The following is a 20,090-nucleotide window of genomic DNA, read 5'->3' on the forward strand; positions in this document are numbered from 1 at the left end:
TGAAATAAATAATTTCACGTAGGTATAATAGATTAACTAATTAATATTGCCTGAAATCTTACTAAATTAGTATTACAAATATTCAAAAGACTTTCAAATATTTATAGCAATGTACATAATAATTTTAATTATGATTAAAATACAAACCGAAATATATAAAACACAAAGCAAGGAAAATGAGGCAGTTAAACATGAAAACTGAAATGTTTACTGGGCGGGCGGGCGGCGTGAGGGCGGGCGGCAGGCGGGGGCGGGCGGAGTGCTGGGCGCGGGTGCGCGCTCCGCCAGTGCGCGCCCGCCCCGGACCGACACTCGACGTCGGCTCGTCAGCGACATCACACCGCTAACATAAATCGATCAGTATTTTAATCGGTAAGAATAAGTGTTTATATAAAAGAAATCGCGAAAGTGCATTCGTTTTGCTATTATTGTTTAGGTATCTTATGCGGCCGCCTCTGTAAGTTATCTCGATTACTTTGTTATCATTTCGGAGTGCATAGCTGTCTCTGTCTAGTTGCGCAACTGATCCTCTCTATAATCTGACCTCCCCCTACCCTATACAGCACTCGCGAGTGACAAGACCAGTAATTACTGACAGCACCTTAAAAGGGTAACATTATTTCAGCAGCACGTAAGTTTCAAAATATTATGTCCATAGTGCAACATGTGATAATTAACACGCAGATTTATTATTTCACCCCCCCATTTTGGACATTGAACAAAATTATATTCGCTTCTCAAAAATCGATTTTATAATTGACTTTTGAAATTGCTTATGAAAAGAACAATTGAAAAAAAAATGGAGATATCATGAATGTATGTCATAATTTATATGCAAGCAGTACTTCATTGTATTAGTAAGTAGTTCGTAAAGTCAATATATTCTGGAGATACGAGGTGTCGGCCCACCTGTCTCCTCGGTCACGGTGCTTCGCAGCGGGAATGCTGTGAATCCGATACGAGCGCGCGCTTCGACTATTTTAGGAGCCTCTCATCCGAGCCAAATTTGCAATCTACTCATCGACGCGCCTTCGAGTATTTGTGTATCCATTTCATAATACAATTTTTCACTTACAGTGTGTAAAACTTACCTGTAAACACCTACTTCGCAAAGTTAGGAATGACAATTAAATGCAGAATTCAAATATAATTGGTAAAACATATGGACAAAACAACGACATTGGCCTTCGTGCTTGACCCAAATGATAATTTTGAATTTAGGTCCAACTTTCTGTAAATAAGTAAAAAAAAATTACCTTCTCAAATTTATCAACTCCTAATTTCGATAAATGTTCAGTACTTTAAATACATTCCAAATTCATTATTTCTTAAATATAATTTTATCCGAACTTGTATTATAGGTTTATGTTATAACTCAAGGAGGAGAGAACAATGACTATGGAGAACTCAACTTATTTGTCTGTACTTTTAATTTTATCTCTTCTTCTTCTACCTGGCATTAGTCCCGACTTTTGTTGTCTGGTCTGCCTTCAGACTCATCTAGTCCTATACATAACTTTGTTTTAATTTAAAAATTATCTTACATAAGTTATCAGATAACTCCAGATTCAACCTAAGTAATAGTTCTTAACTTAATTATTCATTTCTGATATATCCGTAGTTTAGTAAGGAATTAGTTAAGGGTACCTAAAACCACTGACTTATTATTATATATTTACACTATAGTTCCTTAATGTGTAATAAAGAAAACCGCTAAGTGCATTCCGGAAAAGTGAAAATGAATTTCAAAAGGCTCGTAACTGTGCAATCGAGATTTGATGAATGGCGCTTCTGTTTCGCTAAATATAAACGTGTGACGTCAATGTTTTGAAAATTGATGATTTTAATCCACTGCAGAGAGCGTGGGAGGATAGTTTAGAGTTTTTTTAATATATCAAAGGCACTTTGACTCAATTTTAATTTTGACTTGTTAAGTCCTTGTTGGAATATCCTTAAATTTTGTTGCACTTGTCATGTGTATATTCATTTTACGTGGGACGTTCCTGCACTACGTAAACTATTAAATATTATTTTAGCATAATAAATAAAGATGTATACTCAGACTGAAAACTTGTAACAAGGTCGCGATTCAAAAATAGCTAAGCCATGATCAAACATTAGTAAAAACGATCATTTTCGAGGTGGTATCTACATCAGAAAGGTTGGCTGATGGCCAAGTTTATGGGCCATTCGAAGAGGAGAAGCCACAGAGACGGCTATTTGTGGCCCGGCCGCTAGAACTTTGTACGTCATTGCTCTATTTAAAATGAAAAAGTACGCTGTTGAATGCATTATGTCATCTGGCTTAACAAATTAAATAGTCTTCTTATATTATAAAGACCTATTACGAAATACTAATGTAATAGTCCAATAAACAAACATATAATTGATTAACTTCTTTACAGAACACGAGCACGACATAAGCTGCCAAAATGTTTAAAAGTCATTTGGAGATGATTGGCAGAAATGAGACGCCGTCGAAGAAAGCCAGATTTTGGCAATCTTTCGTACGATCTCTGAAAGGTAATTATTTAAAATTATCTATTTGATCTCAATTTCTTCTAAAACGGCAATATTATAAATGTTTTTAATATTTATTGAAATTATGTCGCACTAATATAATCTATGTTGGATACCTTAGGATCGGAAGACATCAGAGCCGAGGAGAGGTACAGGCCATCACGCCGCAGTGTGTTCCCGGAGCTGCTGTCCACCTACCCTTACAGCAAATCTATCTACGACGACCCCGTTGCCGCCGCTGAGAGGATCACCGTCCCCGGATACCGCTACCTGCCCGTCCACCGCGAAGTCTACGGGTACTCTCCGCGCCCCATCTACGCCCACAACTATCCACGCTCCCTCGACCATTACAGACCAAGTTAGTATTTAACACAAGCACTGATAAACGCAATTAAGAAATATATATAGCCTCTTCAGCTTGCTGTAAATTATAGTTTACTTCATATATAACACACTTTGGTTTTGCCAAACACGCGTTTAATTCTTTTGCTCATTATTTATTTTTATATTATATTTATTGTATTTTTAAAATCAAATAATGGCGTATTATTTATAAATTCACATGTAAATAGAGTTCATTATCCATAAAAATATTAATTGATACAGTTAAGTTGAAATCTTAATCTTTACAGGTGTTTCGATATATTGAAATATTTCCAATAAAAACAAAACAATTGTAGGTAGATATTTATGTAAATATTGGCATTGTTGTTTTAATTGTTTCAGCAAAATCCGGAGCAGCTTTAAAATAAATTTTAAAGAATTTTAGTTGCTACGAATACTTTCATAATACCGATGTCGACGAAGACTGTAATATTTGTGTTACATTAAAAATAATAGCTAATAAACAGCTACTTGTATAAAAATGTAAAATTAATTATTTAACACCCAAATATATTTGTTAGTTAAATCAAGTTGATGAAAAAAAAAAACATTTTGTATACACTTTTAAATAAAAGATATGCATTTAAATGTTGACGTGTTCCTGCAGAAAGCTCGGAGATTTAATAATAGCTAGCTTAATTAGAGCTAATATTACATTAATTACACAACCACATTCTCAGTTTACGATTTTCATATAATACTTAGGTATTTCTGTTACTCGTGTCGATGACCTGTGAATATGTTGTTCTCCATTTTAAATGATAGATAAATTTCATCAGTTATTAATTCCCTACTTATAGATATTAAATATATATACATATCGAATTAGATAAATATAATTTAAGGAATTATTAAGAATCTTGGTTATTTATTTCATTAAATTTTGGCTTGCAAGTTGGTTCTTAGCATTTTCCATGCATGTAATATGTATTAGAAATCACCTCTACACGTAACATTCACGCACACCTATAAATACCATTAATATGGACATGATCTCATTGTTAAATCTTCAAGCATTTCTCAGGTTGCACATTTTTCTTTGAAATCCTTCAACCCCATATAAATATATAAAATAGTCTCTAGTCTCTACATATAACTAAGTTATTAAGCACAGAGAGGTGAGTTCTATGTAGAATCTTTATATTATAATAAAAATTAATCTTCATTAAATGCTTTTGCTAAATGTTTTGAGTAATCCATATTTACTAATCAGTTTGTTATTTCTTTCAAGTCTCACCCTATATTGTGCTTTTAGGGTAAGTAATATTAATTCATTTCTATAAACCCTAATGTATTAAAAAAAAATGAAAATTTGTTATTTTTTTTATTTTTAGGTATGCTTTATCTATCTTTCTATATTTAAAATCCACTTTAACGGATCACCGAGTGCTACAACCTTTAATAATCTTTTCTTATTTTCATTTTCAATAAATTCCATTCGATGGCTATACATTTAATAACTTGGAGCTGTTTGCTAACAGTTTACCATGTGCCGAGGCGTATCCGAAGGGGAGTCGACCCGTTCGATGCTCACAAGGCGTGGCAAGACCATCTCGACAGGCTGGCCGCCATCGACCGCTTGTATCCTTCTCGCTACGGTCTCTACCTGAAAGACCGGGCCTACCCCATCACCGACCTTAGCGCCCCCATCTCCGACCCTCTTCAACCTAAGAGCCTTAAAGGCATTGAGTATGAACCCGACAACAAACCTCATTGGGGATCAGGTAAATTCTAAAACTATATGCACGATAGAATAAGCTAGGTTAAGTAATACCAAGTTTGATCCATTCGATTTTTATTTTTAATAATCTTTGCTATAATTTAAAATCTCTATACATTAGCGGCTAGATAAGTCTTTTGGGTGTCTCAAAAAGGCTGATTGTTATTTATAAAGTAAAAATGGCCAAAACTTGGTAATCGAGCTGGTCCACGTTATGAACTAAGTAGAAAAATTTCTAACCCTCTGAATTCTTATAAGAACTTTTAGGCATAAATATCTAATAGGGGTTTTTTTACTTATGTTAATCACGTGGATTCAGGTTATTGCAAAATAAACATCACTCACTATTAGATTCAATATCTATTGAAACTTATAATCGTGAGGAACTAGCGATAAAAACTAAATCGTATAAGAAAGTTTTAAGTTTGTATAGGATCGTGTACCTTATCAATAATATTATACAAATTTAAAATTTCTTAAGTAATTATTGAAACGAAATTTCATATTTAATGCTGTGTATGTTATTCGAATCCAATTAAATTGTTTCTGTTGTTTTCAAACGAATTCAAAATCTTATCTTAATAATATCAAAATTGTATATAAAAATGTTATATTATGTATATGGTACCGACATCTTATTTGAAATATAAATTGATTTTATATGACTCATTGTTAATCAATACACCACATCTAATTAGAATAGGATTCTAATATTATTATGTAAATTCTATTGTTACATCGTACTTTATATATAGTACAAAACGAATACACGAACTAACCCATTCATATTTTTCTATTAAAATATAAAAGATCAATCCGTGTTTTGATTTTGTAGCGTAGTTCCTTCCTCTCATTTTTTAGTTTGGAAATTTGAAAAATATATGAATATTTTTTTTTTTTTTGGAAATTGGTGCATACATAACTCTCATTCAGCATATTATGCATGAACTGCATTGTATATAGCGCAAGCACTCACCGGAATGTACTATTAATAGTTCGCTACTCATCTAAGTGAACACTACACTCTTTTGTGATTGATTGGAAATTGAAGTAAATACCACGCTTAGCCTTGAATTTTTTACGTGGTACTCACTGTGAGGTTTACCGTGAAGGAGCATTGCCGTCGAAGATTTCGGACATATTCAATAAGGACCCATTTTTTGCTGATGCTGAAAAATGGGCCGGCTTTGACCGCTCGCTCCGAGGGAAATCCCCTACGCCCGTGAAGCCCAGGATAAGTCCACCCAGAGATTGTGAGATTGCATTCGATGCCGACGGTAAGGGCAACAGACATCATGTCTAAAATATAAAGACTTCCTTTCTTGTTGACTTGATAATTGTTAATTTTTGATGAATTTTTAAGTCCAATTAGGACTATAATTATGAACTGTCTTCACTCCAGCACTTATAGTCCAATTAACGTAGAACTATGTTTTGAATAAAATAAACTTTTCCTAATTCTTTCTATATATATTTGTGGAATAAGTAATTAGGACGTTCTTATTCACAAAATTCTTAAATGTAGTGTTGAACTTTGAGCGTATTTATTAATTCTAATGTAATTCTAATGTAGTAGTTAATAAACAATATATATGTATATTTTAATTATTACTAATATCTATCATTTACATTTTATAAAAATCACCTTTTTATTATATTATTATTATTATTTTCATTATTTATACATTTTACAAAATTATTCGTTTTTTCTCATAGCACGTGCATGTGTAAATAATATTCTTTAAATTATGATAACTACAATAAAAAAAATAACATATACAAATAATTAAAAATTTTATAACATATAGAGAAACATCTAGAAAATATTATACTTAAAAAATCTATATTTTTTTTCATTAATAGGAGTGATATCAATTACTTTTAATATCACTCCTAGACCTAGAAATTGTTTCATATAAAAACCAACTTTTGACATATAACCATTAACGCTTAAAATATATGTATTTAAGTATGTTACGTACATGGATTATTAACATATTTCTTGAGTGTGTGAAGCTTTTTATTTAACTGTAGATTGCTAAGGTTTGAAGTGCAGGAGCGAACACAAGATCCGTTCGTGTCTGTTGCCTCGGCATTAACCTTTATGACATGTAGGTGCACCACTATACAACGCGGGAGGACTGCGGCGTAGACCCTGGGCCGACATTTTCAACCCCAGCCCATCCTTGCCTATTTCGGCGATCACTCGGGACCCCTTCTGGTACGACTGGCCGGAGCTGAGACCCATGGCTCGATGGGACCGCAGCCCCTCCTACATCCGCGACTCGTACCTCTCGCCCGTCAAACGCACCTTCCTCTGGGACAAGCACCCGATCAGGCCTTTAGGTTAGTGCCTCGCTGTATATATGCGCCTTCTTTGCCAAATTATATTAATTGGCCTGTCTTCTTATCGACGGCAACACTTTTCAATATATTTTCTAACAAGATAACGAGTGCTAATTGTGAATCTCTGGTCACGGCAGATCTAATGGTCTACGACAGGTTCACAGTGGATGATTTAAGCAAGACTTTACCCTTCGTTCGTAGTTTGTAATACAGGCACCTGGTATCTCCTCGATGGGTAATAAGAATATTATTAAACAGCTCGAATACGTGTTTTTGATAGTTTCCTGCTCTGTTAACGTTTTGGACGATGATACTGTGTATGTGCACATATATGTATGAGTAAAATCTTAACACTTGTAGTTTACTGAGAATATTCCTATTTGCTCCTGTTCATATAGTTCCCTTGTTATTCCGCAATTATGTTTTAGTAGGTTTACTAACAAGTTTATTAAAATATAGTACCTAGTACTGTTTATATAGAGCATTAAACAGTCAAATGTAGGTACCCACCATACTTATTATACCCAGTATTTATATTATTTTACTGAACGTTTCGATAACGCATGGCCATGTAGGTATGAAATAAAACTATGTAAAAATTTAAAATATAATATAAACAAGTATCTAAAAGATAATAATAAAATATGTTTAACTTAACATTTTTTTAAAATAATTATGATGAGTCATATTCATATATGTATAATATAATATAATATATGTTATACTACGTTATAAATAACCAATAAAGAAAAAAATAACCTTTTTATTTTTTTTCAGCTGCTGCGTTTTAAAGGGCTAGACATCGACCCTCTACATTTAAGTTAATTTTTACAGCAACATTTATCTTATATTTCTTGACTATGTTACAATAGTGTTCATCAATAATATATAATGGTATATATAAAAAAAAGTTTTTAAAGTATCAAGATCTCAAAGACTGCATAACATAGTCACTGCCACGGAAATGAACTTTGTTACAATAAATTTGTTTTTATTATAAATACTATTTTTATGTACGATAAAATATATTTAAAAAAAATAATAAAATACAAAAACACAAATTTATCATTTTATTTTTACCTTTAAATTAATTAATTTGTATATATATAAATTATGAGACAGTATTGAGATCATTTTCTATAATAAGTAAAGGACGGAATGCCTAATAGAGTTTTCCTTGTGTATATTGTTATGCGTGAATCTGTTTTTATAACTATTTATAGTTAAATTAAATTGAATATTTAAACTAAAGGTGAAATTTTCCACTAATATTATTAGTTTCGAGTATTCGAGAGCAGTCGTATCGCAGAGACACAACATGTCAGTCACACAGATTATATATATACACATGAGAAGTTCAAATTTAGAAAAAATGACCAAAATTAGTTTACCCAGTCAGATATTTTTGAGGTAACAAGCATAAAAAAATACAGTCCAATTGATAACCTCCTCCTTTTACAGAAGTCGGTTAACAAAGCGAAGCCGAAGTTCATGCGCGAATTTGACTCGCGCCTGTGTCAAATCTTCATAAAGTGTTTCTCGGCCTATAGAGTATAGATTGATATGGCAATATGTACACAAATTTACAAAGCAAAGTTTTTCTACTTACTTTTGTGGTTAAAGAGAATTTATTTATTTCTCAAAAGAAATTACATTTCACTTAAAGAGAAATACAAAGTTATCTTAAATAAGTACATATTCATCAATGTGAATCGTTGAAAGCGTTGGAATCAGCAAAACATGGTAAATAAAAAAGAAAACAATATCAAATACTCAATTAACAAATGTAAGTGAAAGAGGGGGTATGTTGAGATAATTTAAGCATATTTGACAATGATCGTTTACAATAAAGTTAAGTTTACCCACATTTGAAGAAGTCATAATAAACTTTCCACGTTAACATGCCTCTTTACTTTAGTTTGATTTTTAAGAAATAATTTTAAATGGCAATACTAAGCCAAAATGCTCGCATCTACCTTATTTCATAATGTTTGACTTTGACGCATCGAGCTCGTATTTTTAATCTGTTTAACTTACTGTTAAATGTTAATCGTATATTTTAAAAGATGTTCGTTACAAAACAAAAACAATAATTTTCTAAATATATTTAGAGTAATAGGTTTAACGATACAGAGATAATATTAATCAACAAAAAATACTGGCAGATTCTTCGACGTTTTTATATATATATAATGGGTGAAACTGAAGATCAAGTAAATGACGCTACACTACGTAGTCCAGAAATTTTGACAATATTAAAAGAATTTTACAATATAGCTAATCTTGTCAGGTAAATATACATTTATCCTACTACTATATACTATTCAATTACAGCCATAGCAGTAAGTTTTCTAGAGTATGAGGTTTCTTTGGTACTCTCAACATTAATGTTAGGTACTTTGAAAAAATTCAAAGTATAGGGATTGATAGTGGGGGTGGGAGTGGACCATCCCAATTTTTGCTTTAGCTATTAATAAATTTGACTTAACTTTGAGACATAAGTAAGTTGATTTGCAACCTAATCTCAGTCAATTGATACAGTCTGTATTATATTTAAATTATAAAGTTTATACATTTTGTATATTTGAAAGTAATTCTAACTATATCTGTCTGTTAACATTTTCAATTAAAAAAAAATATATTTATTAGTAAATGGAAATTATTGTTATTATAGTTTTGTTTCCTGTCCTAATAATTTGGTTAGGCAGCTGGGCTAAGATACTAAAACTAAGTAAGCTGCTTGAAATTAGCTTAAAAGACTTACAGTGGCTTATTATTCTAGAGATGAAGAATTGCTCGAGACAGTTCCAAAAGCTAAGTTAAGAAGAATCAAATGGGTTCTGATGTTTAATTGCTTAAAGCAAGGTATATATGATGAAATGGTACAAGAACTTACTTCCATGTGGGAATTTGAAAATATCCCTGAAAAATTAGAAGTATTGCAAGAACAGAAAGAAAAATTTTCTAAAATTAATCCTGATAATATTGCTTGGTAACTTATATTGATAATTTTTATTTGTAATAATTAGTTTACTGGACTCTTTTTAAGTAGTTTTGATTTTGTTCAACTATACCAGAGAATATAAAAAGTGTTTTCTGACATTTAAAAAAACCAAACAAAATTGCAATTTAGAATGTTACTTTTCTTAGACAAGCAAATACGCTGCCTGAAATGTTAGTGTATAGTTTGTATATACTCTGATATCACAAAAAGTAATTGACAAGTTTAAATTTATAAAATGGTTTGATATGATGTCTACATAAGTAGTAGACTCATTTATTGTGTAAGCAGCTCCAAAGTTTTTATATTTGTGTTAAATTTTATAAAAAAAACTATTTTTTTGCATGAATTCTTTACTTTAAATATAAATGTACGCATTCCAAAGCTGTGGCTATAGACAGAAAATATGTTTTTGTTATATTGTGTAACACTTATTGGTACACTAAATAAATAAAAAATACTGGTTGTAAAAAGCTGAAGTTAGTATTAAGATTCCTTGGCAAGAGCACTAAAACAGGAGTTTCTGAAATTTGGATATGTAAATAACATTTCCAAGTAACAAAGATAGAAATAGTATGACAATAATTGTCAAGGCAAACAAAATTGCTGGCACACATCTAGTAAGTACCATATTAAACTTATTGTTATTTTTTAGGAGACCACATTATAATATTAAAAATCATCTCCGGGCTTTTGATGTGGCGAACTTAAGAAAACAAAAGGTATTGTTAGAATCTTTAGCAAAGGAATATGAAGTTAGCAAATTAAAAAATACTGTAACTGGTAAAAGGAGTTACCTTAAAGCATTACAAATGGATATAGAAAAATATCAAACAAAAAATGAGGAAATTGTTACTCAGATAGCAGATGGAATAAAAAATCACAGCCGTTTAGTTGATTTAATTGAACCAAACAAAATTAATATTGAAGACATAAATTGGGCACGAAAAAAGTTGGATATATAAGAAAGTTTAATACACTAAAATATTGATTAAAATTTTATATTTCAGAAAATTGTACATATGAGAGAAAGTACAACAAAATTTTTAATATCTAGATAGTTTAAAATCAACATCACTTTGAAACTATGTTTTATAGTAGATGAAAAAAGAGAAGATTATCATAATACAGTGTTATACAAACAGGAAAATCTCAAAACCTATCTCGCAACATATTATATGAATTATCTAATAATTTTACAAACAATTAGAAAAGTGAAGACTAAACATGAAAAAGCAATATGATAATCTACAGCTATTTAAGAAATTTTGAAGTGAAATATGGAAAATAGATTATAACACATACATTGTTTCACTACATACATTTATTTACCTGTGTATATCATAAAAAAATTACAATCTGTATATCTAAAAGAAAATAAAACAAAAATAAAGCTCTTACTTTAAATAGTAATATTTATTAATGAATATTATTTGACATTGTTAACATAGCTAAAAAGTAAATTGTACAATGCAAAACCTGCATATAATTTTCAATATTTTATATAATTATAATATAGCAATTGCACTATTGTTGCGAGGACTACAATGCTTCTACCATCGCTTTACATTACATTGTTTTCGAGACCTATCATTATTTTTGAAGTTAAAGCCTCAAGTAGGGAGATCACGCCAATTCGCCGATAATTTTGAAACTTCTACTTATCCATAATATTAATACTGTGTGCAAAATAAATAATAAACCACTGGGCTTGTTTAAGCTCGCTCCCTGAGCAGCGTGTGATTGCAATGGAGTTCTTATATTGAACTTGGACACTTATTAGCTACTCGGCAAAGGTTTATATTATGTTTCAGGCCAGCTCTAAAACAATAAACACATAATAGAAACTAGGAGACACGTGATAAATAGACGACTTGTTTTTTGAAAACACTCGCCAATAAACTTTACAGAAAACTAGAATTTTCAAATTAACCAATTTCCGTCACTTATACCGAGACCTATATATAATTTACATTTATAGGCACATTAGTTATAGAATAAACAAAGCAATGGTGCTTCCGATCCACTACAACTTCAAAAATATTTAAACATAACTCTCACGTCCAATGCCCGCATCTCTAAGATCGCTAACCTTCAACTTCAATATTAACGAAATAATTTTTCTATAATATCAATAAATCTATAAAACAACAAAGATAATCTGATGAAAGGCTGCCTTACACCGGGACCGGAGAAGCAGGTCACCAGACACAGCCGAAAATTGAAAACTAAATTCATAAATTAATATCACTCATCTAAAATAAAGTTAAAAATAAGAAGGCACAGGCAATAATAATAATTGATAAATAATTTTAATAACACGTCATTCAGCTCTGTCTGGTGACCGATGAGTTCACATGCCAATTCACGACAGTTAATGTGACATCATTTCTCTTATATAAATATAATTTAAAATTTTCATATCATGGTATAAATAATAAATATAAATAATTCATAAATTATAAGTAAAATTTCGAATGAAACAACTCCTTCATTTATTTTAAAAATAAGACCTCATTCTAATGTTTGCTTTAATATATATTTTTTAATATAACAAAAATAATTTACTTCATATACATATATTTAAAAAAACAGAACAACCAAGTTGCTAACAAGAATGAGATCTTTTAAGATGTCACATTTCACATATATATATATATATATATATATCTCTGATGTACAATAAAGTGCATTGTCATGTGAAGCAAGGCCTAAGCCATCCATAAATTACATCACAAGAATTTCATGATTATTGATCTCTCCCCTTCTCCCCCCTACCTAGTGTTACATCATATATTTTGCAATTTTACACCTACAAATCATTAAATGAAAACTGTAGGTTTATAATTATGTTTATACAAGAGTGTAAATCTGCCAACCTATATAGCAAATTCTCAGGAGAGATAAAACAACAATAAGTATATGTATATTATGAGAAGGTTTTTACACTTTCGAATAGTATAAAAATGTAAGAGTACACAATGACAAACAACGGATTTAGCAGGTTTTCACTCTAAGCGGTCAATATTATGTTTTGAAATATGACACAAAATTTAGAACACCCTCCACCTCTTGTCACACAATGACATACTTAACCTACTTTATCTTGTGACGTAATATATGGATCGCTGCTAAGTAATAACTATAGTAGTGGGTTCCATTAAATTATTTGTAGCATCTCACTGCGCAGCACACTGGATTCCGAACGTCAGTTATTTCTTCTTGGGGGGCGATCTTTGGGGAGTTGCCGGTCTGCCGCTGTTGATGCCATTGTACTGATATTTTGCTTTCTTCTCGGATGGTTTCAATATCTACGAATGTATATATGTATTTATTTACCTCTTATATTTATATACTATTACTAAGGCTAAACGATTTACGACGACACAGTAGATTAATTATAAACACGATGTTAGATATGAAATCCGACACTGAACTATTATACAATTAGAAGAAATGATTTTAATTAAAATTATTTAGAGATTATTTTAGGTATAAAGAAGATACGGTATAGAGTATAAGATTTTGTGTATGAAAAAAAAAACTCGCCTTGTGTTTTAAATTATTATTTCATAAAAGAAATGGAAAAATGTATTTACATGTCTGTAGAGAATAATTTTAAGAAAGATGAAATATTTTTTTAATAAGCATAAAAATAATTTTATATAAATGTTAAAATCCAAAATCTATTCAAATTTTATATATCTAAAAAATTATGTAAACATTACCTGAAATGAGCACATAAGCGTTTCGTCGACAGACATCATCCCGCCGGCGTTATCGAACTCTCCGCAGTAGTTGGGAGCGGAGAATAGTGTCACTAGCTGTCGTTTTGCAAAGAACTCGTAGCCATCTTCTACTACCTGTGCCAAAATATGTTACAATATTAACATTTTCATTAATTATTTGTGTTAAGTTATAAATAGGGATGATCGCGATTGTCTTTCGCGACGATTATTACATATTTTTAATAAAACTTATTTAAATGGACTAATTTGAAGTTTCTTTGAAATTTGCCATTTTGATTATTTTAAATAGTCAGTCTGTGGTTACAAATAGAGATATAGTCACAATTTTTTTTCTAAATATCAGCAATTAATACAATAATATAAAATAATTTAAATTATAATGTACAATTATTACTTAAAAGAAATCAATATTTTTAATATCAATAAACAATCAATATTTTTATTAGAGATTCTATTCTATTGAATTCCCATATAGGGAAATAGTAATAAGATTTCTTGATTATCCCACTTTCTAAATATAATAGATACACCAAATGATGTATTATAATATTTAGAATAGCTAAAAAATATATAATAACCTGATGAGCTCTACAGATCAAGTCCAAATCGTGTCGGTTGAGGAACTTGCTGACGACGTCCGGTCCGAAAGTGAAGGACACTCCGCGATCGTTCTCGCCCCACCCTTGGACATCCTTATCGGGGTCTGACCATAGCAAGTCACAGAGCAAACCTTAAATAAAATATTTATTGGTATTAATATATTTTCTCCCTCACTGTTGTAGGAAAAATGGGGCGTTAAGTTTCTCAATCCAACACGCAATATCTCTCCTTCGAGCGAAAAGTGGAGAATGCAGAAGATCATATCAGAATGCAGAAGAACATAATCACGAAGAAATAAATTATTCTTCGCTACAAAATAAATTAATTCTGTGAAATAGCTCTAGAGTATGTTGATAAACAAATTATATTAAGCGCGGCTTTATCGTATACATTTTGCAATGGAAGCTAAATCACCATGAAATGTAGCTAATCTACTCTATCCAATAACGAGTCTTTTATTGAACATTTAGCGACCCCTTAAATCTCACATATATTTTTTAGCTTCACACTGTGTCCCGCACATAGGGTAAGTAGAGGGAACCTGGGAACCTAGTATTAAGACACTCCATTCCCATTGACACTTCTGTTCTCCACTTCCTGCCGAATTCTGAAAGCATTGTCTGTTGACGGAACTCAACGCCACGCTTATGCGTCGTTACCTTAGCGATGAAATTATAATATTTAATATTTCATTTCCTCGGGGAATGGGAATCGAACCCACAACCTGTCGCGTTTACAATTACGCGCTTATGCAACTTTGCCACAATTTTGTTGAATGGTATTTTAATAATAGAACGATATATAAATAAAGTAAAAATGTAATAATCTTTCTCAGCTAACAACAAAGATATTCGTTGATAACTCTTATCACTAAAACCATTGGCCTACTCTTTAAAATAATGCAAAAAACGGTTATAGCATCACAAATATATAAATAATGAAATATATTCATTCAGTTAATTAGACATACGTATTATGTATATCAATCTCGTAATTCAATTAACTCAAGTTCGTACCCGCACTTATAAGATTAACAATGTTAGTCATCAAGGAGACAATTACAAAAATAAACTATGACCACACGCGTTACTTTAATTATTTTGTTAAATATCAAGCGCGAAATTTTCCATTCTCGTTGATGTATGACGAAAATAGTTACTGAATGTGTAGTGCTTATAAGAATTTGAGCAAGATAACTAGATGTAAAGATAACTATATCCACCCGATTTATGATTAATTAGAACTTTTAAACTGTTGTGGATTCGATTCCCATTCAACATGCAATATTTAGGAATTTTGGCAGTTGCAAAACAGTATAAATTATACTGTTTTAATTATGTGAATGAAAACAAACAAAACTATTAAATTACAATATCAAAAATAACAAAATGATATGTATATTACTAAAAGTACTGCAATTAGAATACAGATTGAAGTACATAGATCCCTTCTGTCTAGTTAATTTGTGTGTTGTTTTGTATTATACCTGTGTCCGGGACGTCAGTGGGTCTCATTATCCGTCTAATCTGCTCCATGCCCTGCAAATCCGGCGACAGACCGCCATGACAACAGAATATCTTTTCATCGATAATAGCCGCGATAGGAAGGCAATTGAAGCAATCCGTGAAAGTCTTCCATAGCTTTATGTTATATCGACGTTTACATTCATCATAGAATCCTAAAAAAAAACCACCATATTAAATAGGAAAAATTAGAAGAATACCAAAGCGCATCCGGTATTAGATCCAAGGCTACAAGCAACTCTCAACTTGTTGGAATTAAACTGAAGGCCGCTTCTTAATGTGGCCAGTAATGGAGGCGTACTCGAGAACCACTCGAGAGCGTTTCGTATACGGTTCATTATACAACTTGGTTGGGAATTGCTCGCTAGCGAACGGGATCATAGAAATATTTAACAGTTTACCATAAATACGATTTATGCTGGCACATTCGTGATTGCCTCGTAGCAGAAAGAAATTTTCTGGATACTTTATTTTATAAGCAAGTAAGAGGCATATGGTTTCTAAAGACTGCTTTCCGCGATCAACGTAATCGCCCAAAAATAGATAGTTGGCTTCGGGCGGGAAGCCGCCATATTCGAATAGACGCAGCAAGTCTGTGTACTGGCCATGTATATCACCTGAAAATAATATTTAAATGTTATATTCGAATTATATATATAAATATTATATTAACACATTATTTTGCGTACATCTCTCAAGGTCAAAAATAAATGTATTACATATTGTGTAAAAACTTGACAAAAAAAATACTAGGTATTATTTATTATTTAGCATCGTCTGAATAGAATGTTGTATAAATTATTTGAGTTGGTAATTTTTAAGATACATAATATCAATCATCATCGTAATCATGACGACATGTTAATTAAACGATAAATGAACGAAATATTACATAATGTAATGTATAACATATGACTCCATTAAATCAATATTATGTATATTGTACATCTCATACTTTTATAATAATAACTTCTCAATTTTATAATAAAAAGTGTGGCGTTAATCATCTAAGAACGCATATTACTACGGGAAAAAATAATCGATAAATAATACAAAAATTCATTAGAGTTCATTGTGTTATTATGTCGATATTTTAATCTTAAAACAATTATTCCAATGAGAAAGTTATCTACCACTTTAACTTATGAATACATTCTGTAATAGACAATAATGATTAATTATAATATAGTGCAGTATTTTACAAGACTATTAAATAGACTTGTCTGTCTGTAGCCTATAATAATATTACTCATTTGATAATTATCAAATGAGTAATATTAGCATAATATACATACATATCTAATATGTTATTATTGATAATGTAATATACTTTTTTTCAGCTTAAATAATTAGCAGTGCACAGGCAAAGCAAAATATAATGGTTTTGGGTTCAATGTCCAATCAAGGGAAATGAGGTAGATTCATTTCCTGCCCTAGTAGACAAAATGCGGCATTAACTTCCATGACTCAACATGCAGTGTCCCAAATTTAGGCAGAAAGCCTAGAATGGTGTAGGCTCATACTGATAACATAATAATTTAGTAATAAAAAATTATGCTTTAAAATATTGTATGATGTAATAGGTCTAAAAGATATATGTGTATTTTTATATTTACTTTTTCAGTTCATATACATTTAGTGACAGTAACACACCTTTGTCAAGCATATGTAATATGTATATATAATTTTAAAAAATAATATCTACCACAAATTTTGAGTGGCGCTTCTAATTCCAATAATATTGGTTGCTGCAGAAATATCTCCCGAGATTTTGTACAGAGGCCACGGACCTCTGATTCTGACATCTGCACTGTTTTTCCAGGACGGCATCCTCGAACTGCGACAATGTAAAAAATATATTTTTAAAGTTATATTCCACACTAAGCATAGCAAAATATTTTTAGAAAACATACAAATTTGAAAATTGGATGGATTCCAAGATGCAGGTTCGAGTCCCACTACATAACTTTTTTATAGTTATAAGTTTTCTAAAAATATTTTAATAATTAAATATATTTATTGTTTATTTTATGAACTGTGCCTTTTTTGAACAAACAAAATATATAGTCTTCAATGGTTAACTTGATTCATTGGTTCATGGTGATTTAGCTTCTTATTTATTATGTATATCTCTCTACATTTTTTCACAAATATGTATTAAACATCCATTTACACATATTTTAGCTATAAAGAAAAACATAAAAATTAAGTTTCAGTAAATGGACCAAGTTAACAATTAAGTGTATTTATCAAAATGCAGGTTTACAATGGATGGAGTTAGATGTTGCTGCTTGTTATTTTAAGATTTTTTATTTAATATTGTAAATATCTTGATAGCTCTTATATATAAGAATATGTGTCAAAAGACAAAGTTTACAAAAGAATGGAATAAACTCATTGTGCTCTTAAAAACATTTTAAAAATATTATAAGCATAAGTATATGTTTATAATTTTATTCTTTTAAGAACAAGAGGAACCTTTACTCTGTTCTCCATTTAACCTTCTCTTTTGACATGCTCTTAAAGAGCAGGGACTGTCTTCCATAGGGTCTGTTGATCTTATCTTACATTTATAAACAATAACACATAATATACCACATGACCCACAAGTAAATACATACATGCTTTTCATAGTATTAATCAAACCATATTAAGTTTGTTGAAAATGGGAAAGGATGATATCATAACATTTTGTTTTGTGTTTTCATTTTGCAGTATAATTTAGGTAAGGAAAATATTTTTTTTTATGTTACAGCAGCATTCTTTAATAAATAAAACATTCATTTCTTGATAAATTTGAATAATGAAGTGCTATATACAATGGGTCTTAATGTTGTCCTTTTTTACTTTCATTAGCTTTATAACTATTTTATTTATACAATTAAAAGAAAGGTACAAACAAAGTTATAATATACTTTTTTAGAAAACTTAAAAAAATATAATGTAGCAGGATTTGAACCCATACATTTCTTAGAAGCCACCCTAGAAACCATACATTCAAAACCATTTATTCAAAACTTGGATGGTTTTCAAGAAGCACAGGTTCAAATCTTGCTACATTATTTTTTTAAATATTTTCTAAAAAAAATATTTTTCTTTCCTAAGTGTAGACACAACATAGTTAGGAAAGAAAACACTATAAATATTTAAGTTATAATATGCTGGACTTATATAAAATAGGAAGTGAATGAGCAAAAGAAAAGTTGAGCAGGGATTATTAAAATTTTTAAAATAATATAATATCAAAAGAAACCATAAATCTAGCTCAATACGGAAAATATAATTTTGGAGGTAACCATACATTCTCCTGAAAAGATGTCTTTGAATTTCCCTTTTCGCCGTGCTGTTTCTTGTTGCAGCCTGTATACTGATGTAACCCATAAAAAGCAGCATGATAAAGTGAAATTAACAAGTAAAGTAACATACAATGCGAACAAAGCATAACAATAAGCCCATGAAGTTGTTCCGATGCTATGGAATCTGTCATCCATAATAATAGAAGTATAAACTTAAGTAGTATCGTAGTCATAATAAATTTACACTATACTTAATTATTAGGAAAAAAAATAGCCATCTACAAGGCTTTTGAGCATGAACGTCTAAACTAGATTCAGATAAGAATTGAGGATAATCGATTTATTTATGAGTTAGACGTTCCTATACATATACACTCAACAATTACGCAACTAGAAGCAAAATATACATAGAAATATTTGTTACCACAGTACTGCAATAGGTGCTGATTGATAATATGATAAAAAAAATGTAAAAAAACTTTACTTTACCTTCTAAAAGCCTATGAATTAGACTGTCAACATTGAGTTCGTCAGCCATATTTACTACACCACGATTTATTTTACGTCAAATTAAAAGTCAAATCTTTCGATAGGTCTACCATCGGAGCGGTAGGTTCGGTTATTACTACAGATTATAGAATACGGATCATTAAGTTGCTAAATAAACTAGGTCATATTTTAGTTTAGACGAATACAATACAATCCACAGAATTAAATTATTTATTACACTAAACATTTTTTATGTTTTGTATAGTAGTTTACACGTATATTTTTAAAGATCTATTATAATAATTATTGATTAGTAGAATATAATGTTTTGATTCTCTTAACATTTATGTTTAAATATAAATAAAAGTAATTTAAATTACTTAAATAAAAAATATTAAAAATTTATCACCTACTTCTATAGAAATTATTTATTTTAATTTTCCTTATCATAATATAAATTTG

General features: G+C 30.5%; 3 protein-coding genes across 9 annotated transcripts; 2 read left to right on the forward strand and 1 right to left on the reverse strand.

The window, feature by feature from the left end:
- Positions 1-212: 212 nt before the first annotated feature.
- Mf (myofilin) lies at positions 213-8,031 on the forward strand. 6 transcript variants are annotated; one of them, XM_085199455.1, is made up of 8 exons: positions 213-372; positions 2,406-2,523; positions 2,642-2,878; positions 4,386-4,628; positions 5,737-5,901; positions 6,740-6,970; positions 7,108-7,205; positions 7,748-8,031. In XM_085199455.1, the coding sequence occupies exons 2-7, from the start codon at positions 2,433-2,435 to the stop codon at positions 7,176-7,178; spliced, it is 1,038 nt and encodes a 345-aa protein (XP_085055581.1). In that variant the 5' UTR covers positions 213-372; positions 2,406-2,432; the 3' UTR covers positions 7,179-7,205; positions 7,748-8,031. The 6 variants fall into 6 exon arrangements, with proteins under 6 accessions (XP_085055581.1, XP_085055585.1, XP_085055586.1 ...); XM_085199457.1 differs by lacking the exon at positions 213-372 and adding an exon at positions 490-631; XM_085199458.1 differs by lacking the exon at positions 213-372 and adding an exon at positions 2,106-2,244.
- Positions 8,032-8,964: 933 nt separating this feature from the next.
- On the forward strand, positions 8,965-11,888 carry LOC146530872 (uncharacterized). The gene is made up of 3 exons (XM_085199461.1): positions 8,965-9,260; positions 9,753-9,962; positions 10,627-11,888. Exons 1-3 carry the CDS (start codon positions 9,163-9,165, stop codon positions 10,934-10,936), a joined length of 618 nt encoding a protein of 205 aa, XP_085055587.1. The 5' UTR covers positions 8,965-9,162; the 3' UTR covers positions 10,937-11,888.
- On the reverse strand, positions 10,957-19,788 carry LOC146530873 (serine/threonine-protein phosphatase PP1-beta catalytic subunit). Of its 2 annotated transcripts, XM_085199452.1 has the most exons (8): positions 19,629-19,753; positions 19,145-19,210; positions 17,549-17,680; positions 16,245-16,460; positions 15,807-15,998; positions 14,299-14,450; positions 13,700-13,834; positions 10,957-13,282 (listed from the first exon to the last, which is right to left on the reverse strand). In XM_085199452.1, the coding sequence occupies exons 1-8, from the start codon at positions 19,675-19,677 to the stop codon at positions 13,184-13,186; spliced, it is 1,041 nt and encodes a 346-aa protein (XP_085055578.1). In that variant the 5' UTR covers positions 19,678-19,753; the 3' UTR covers positions 10,957-13,183. The 2 variants fall into 2 exon arrangements, with proteins under 2 accessions (XP_085055578.1, XP_085055580.1); XM_085199454.1 differs by lacking the exon at positions 19,145-19,210 and having other exon boundaries at positions 19,629-19,788.
- Positions 19,789-20,090: the final 302 nt, after the last annotated feature.

This window comes from Heliconius melpomene, chromosome 16 (genome assembly GCF_056956725.1).
Source record: "Heliconius melpomene rosina isolate 202511_hmr_F chromosome 16, ASM5695672v1, whole genome shotgun sequence".
Classification (NCBI taxonomy): Eukaryota; Metazoa; Arthropoda; class Insecta; order Lepidoptera; family Nymphalidae; genus Heliconius; species Heliconius melpomene.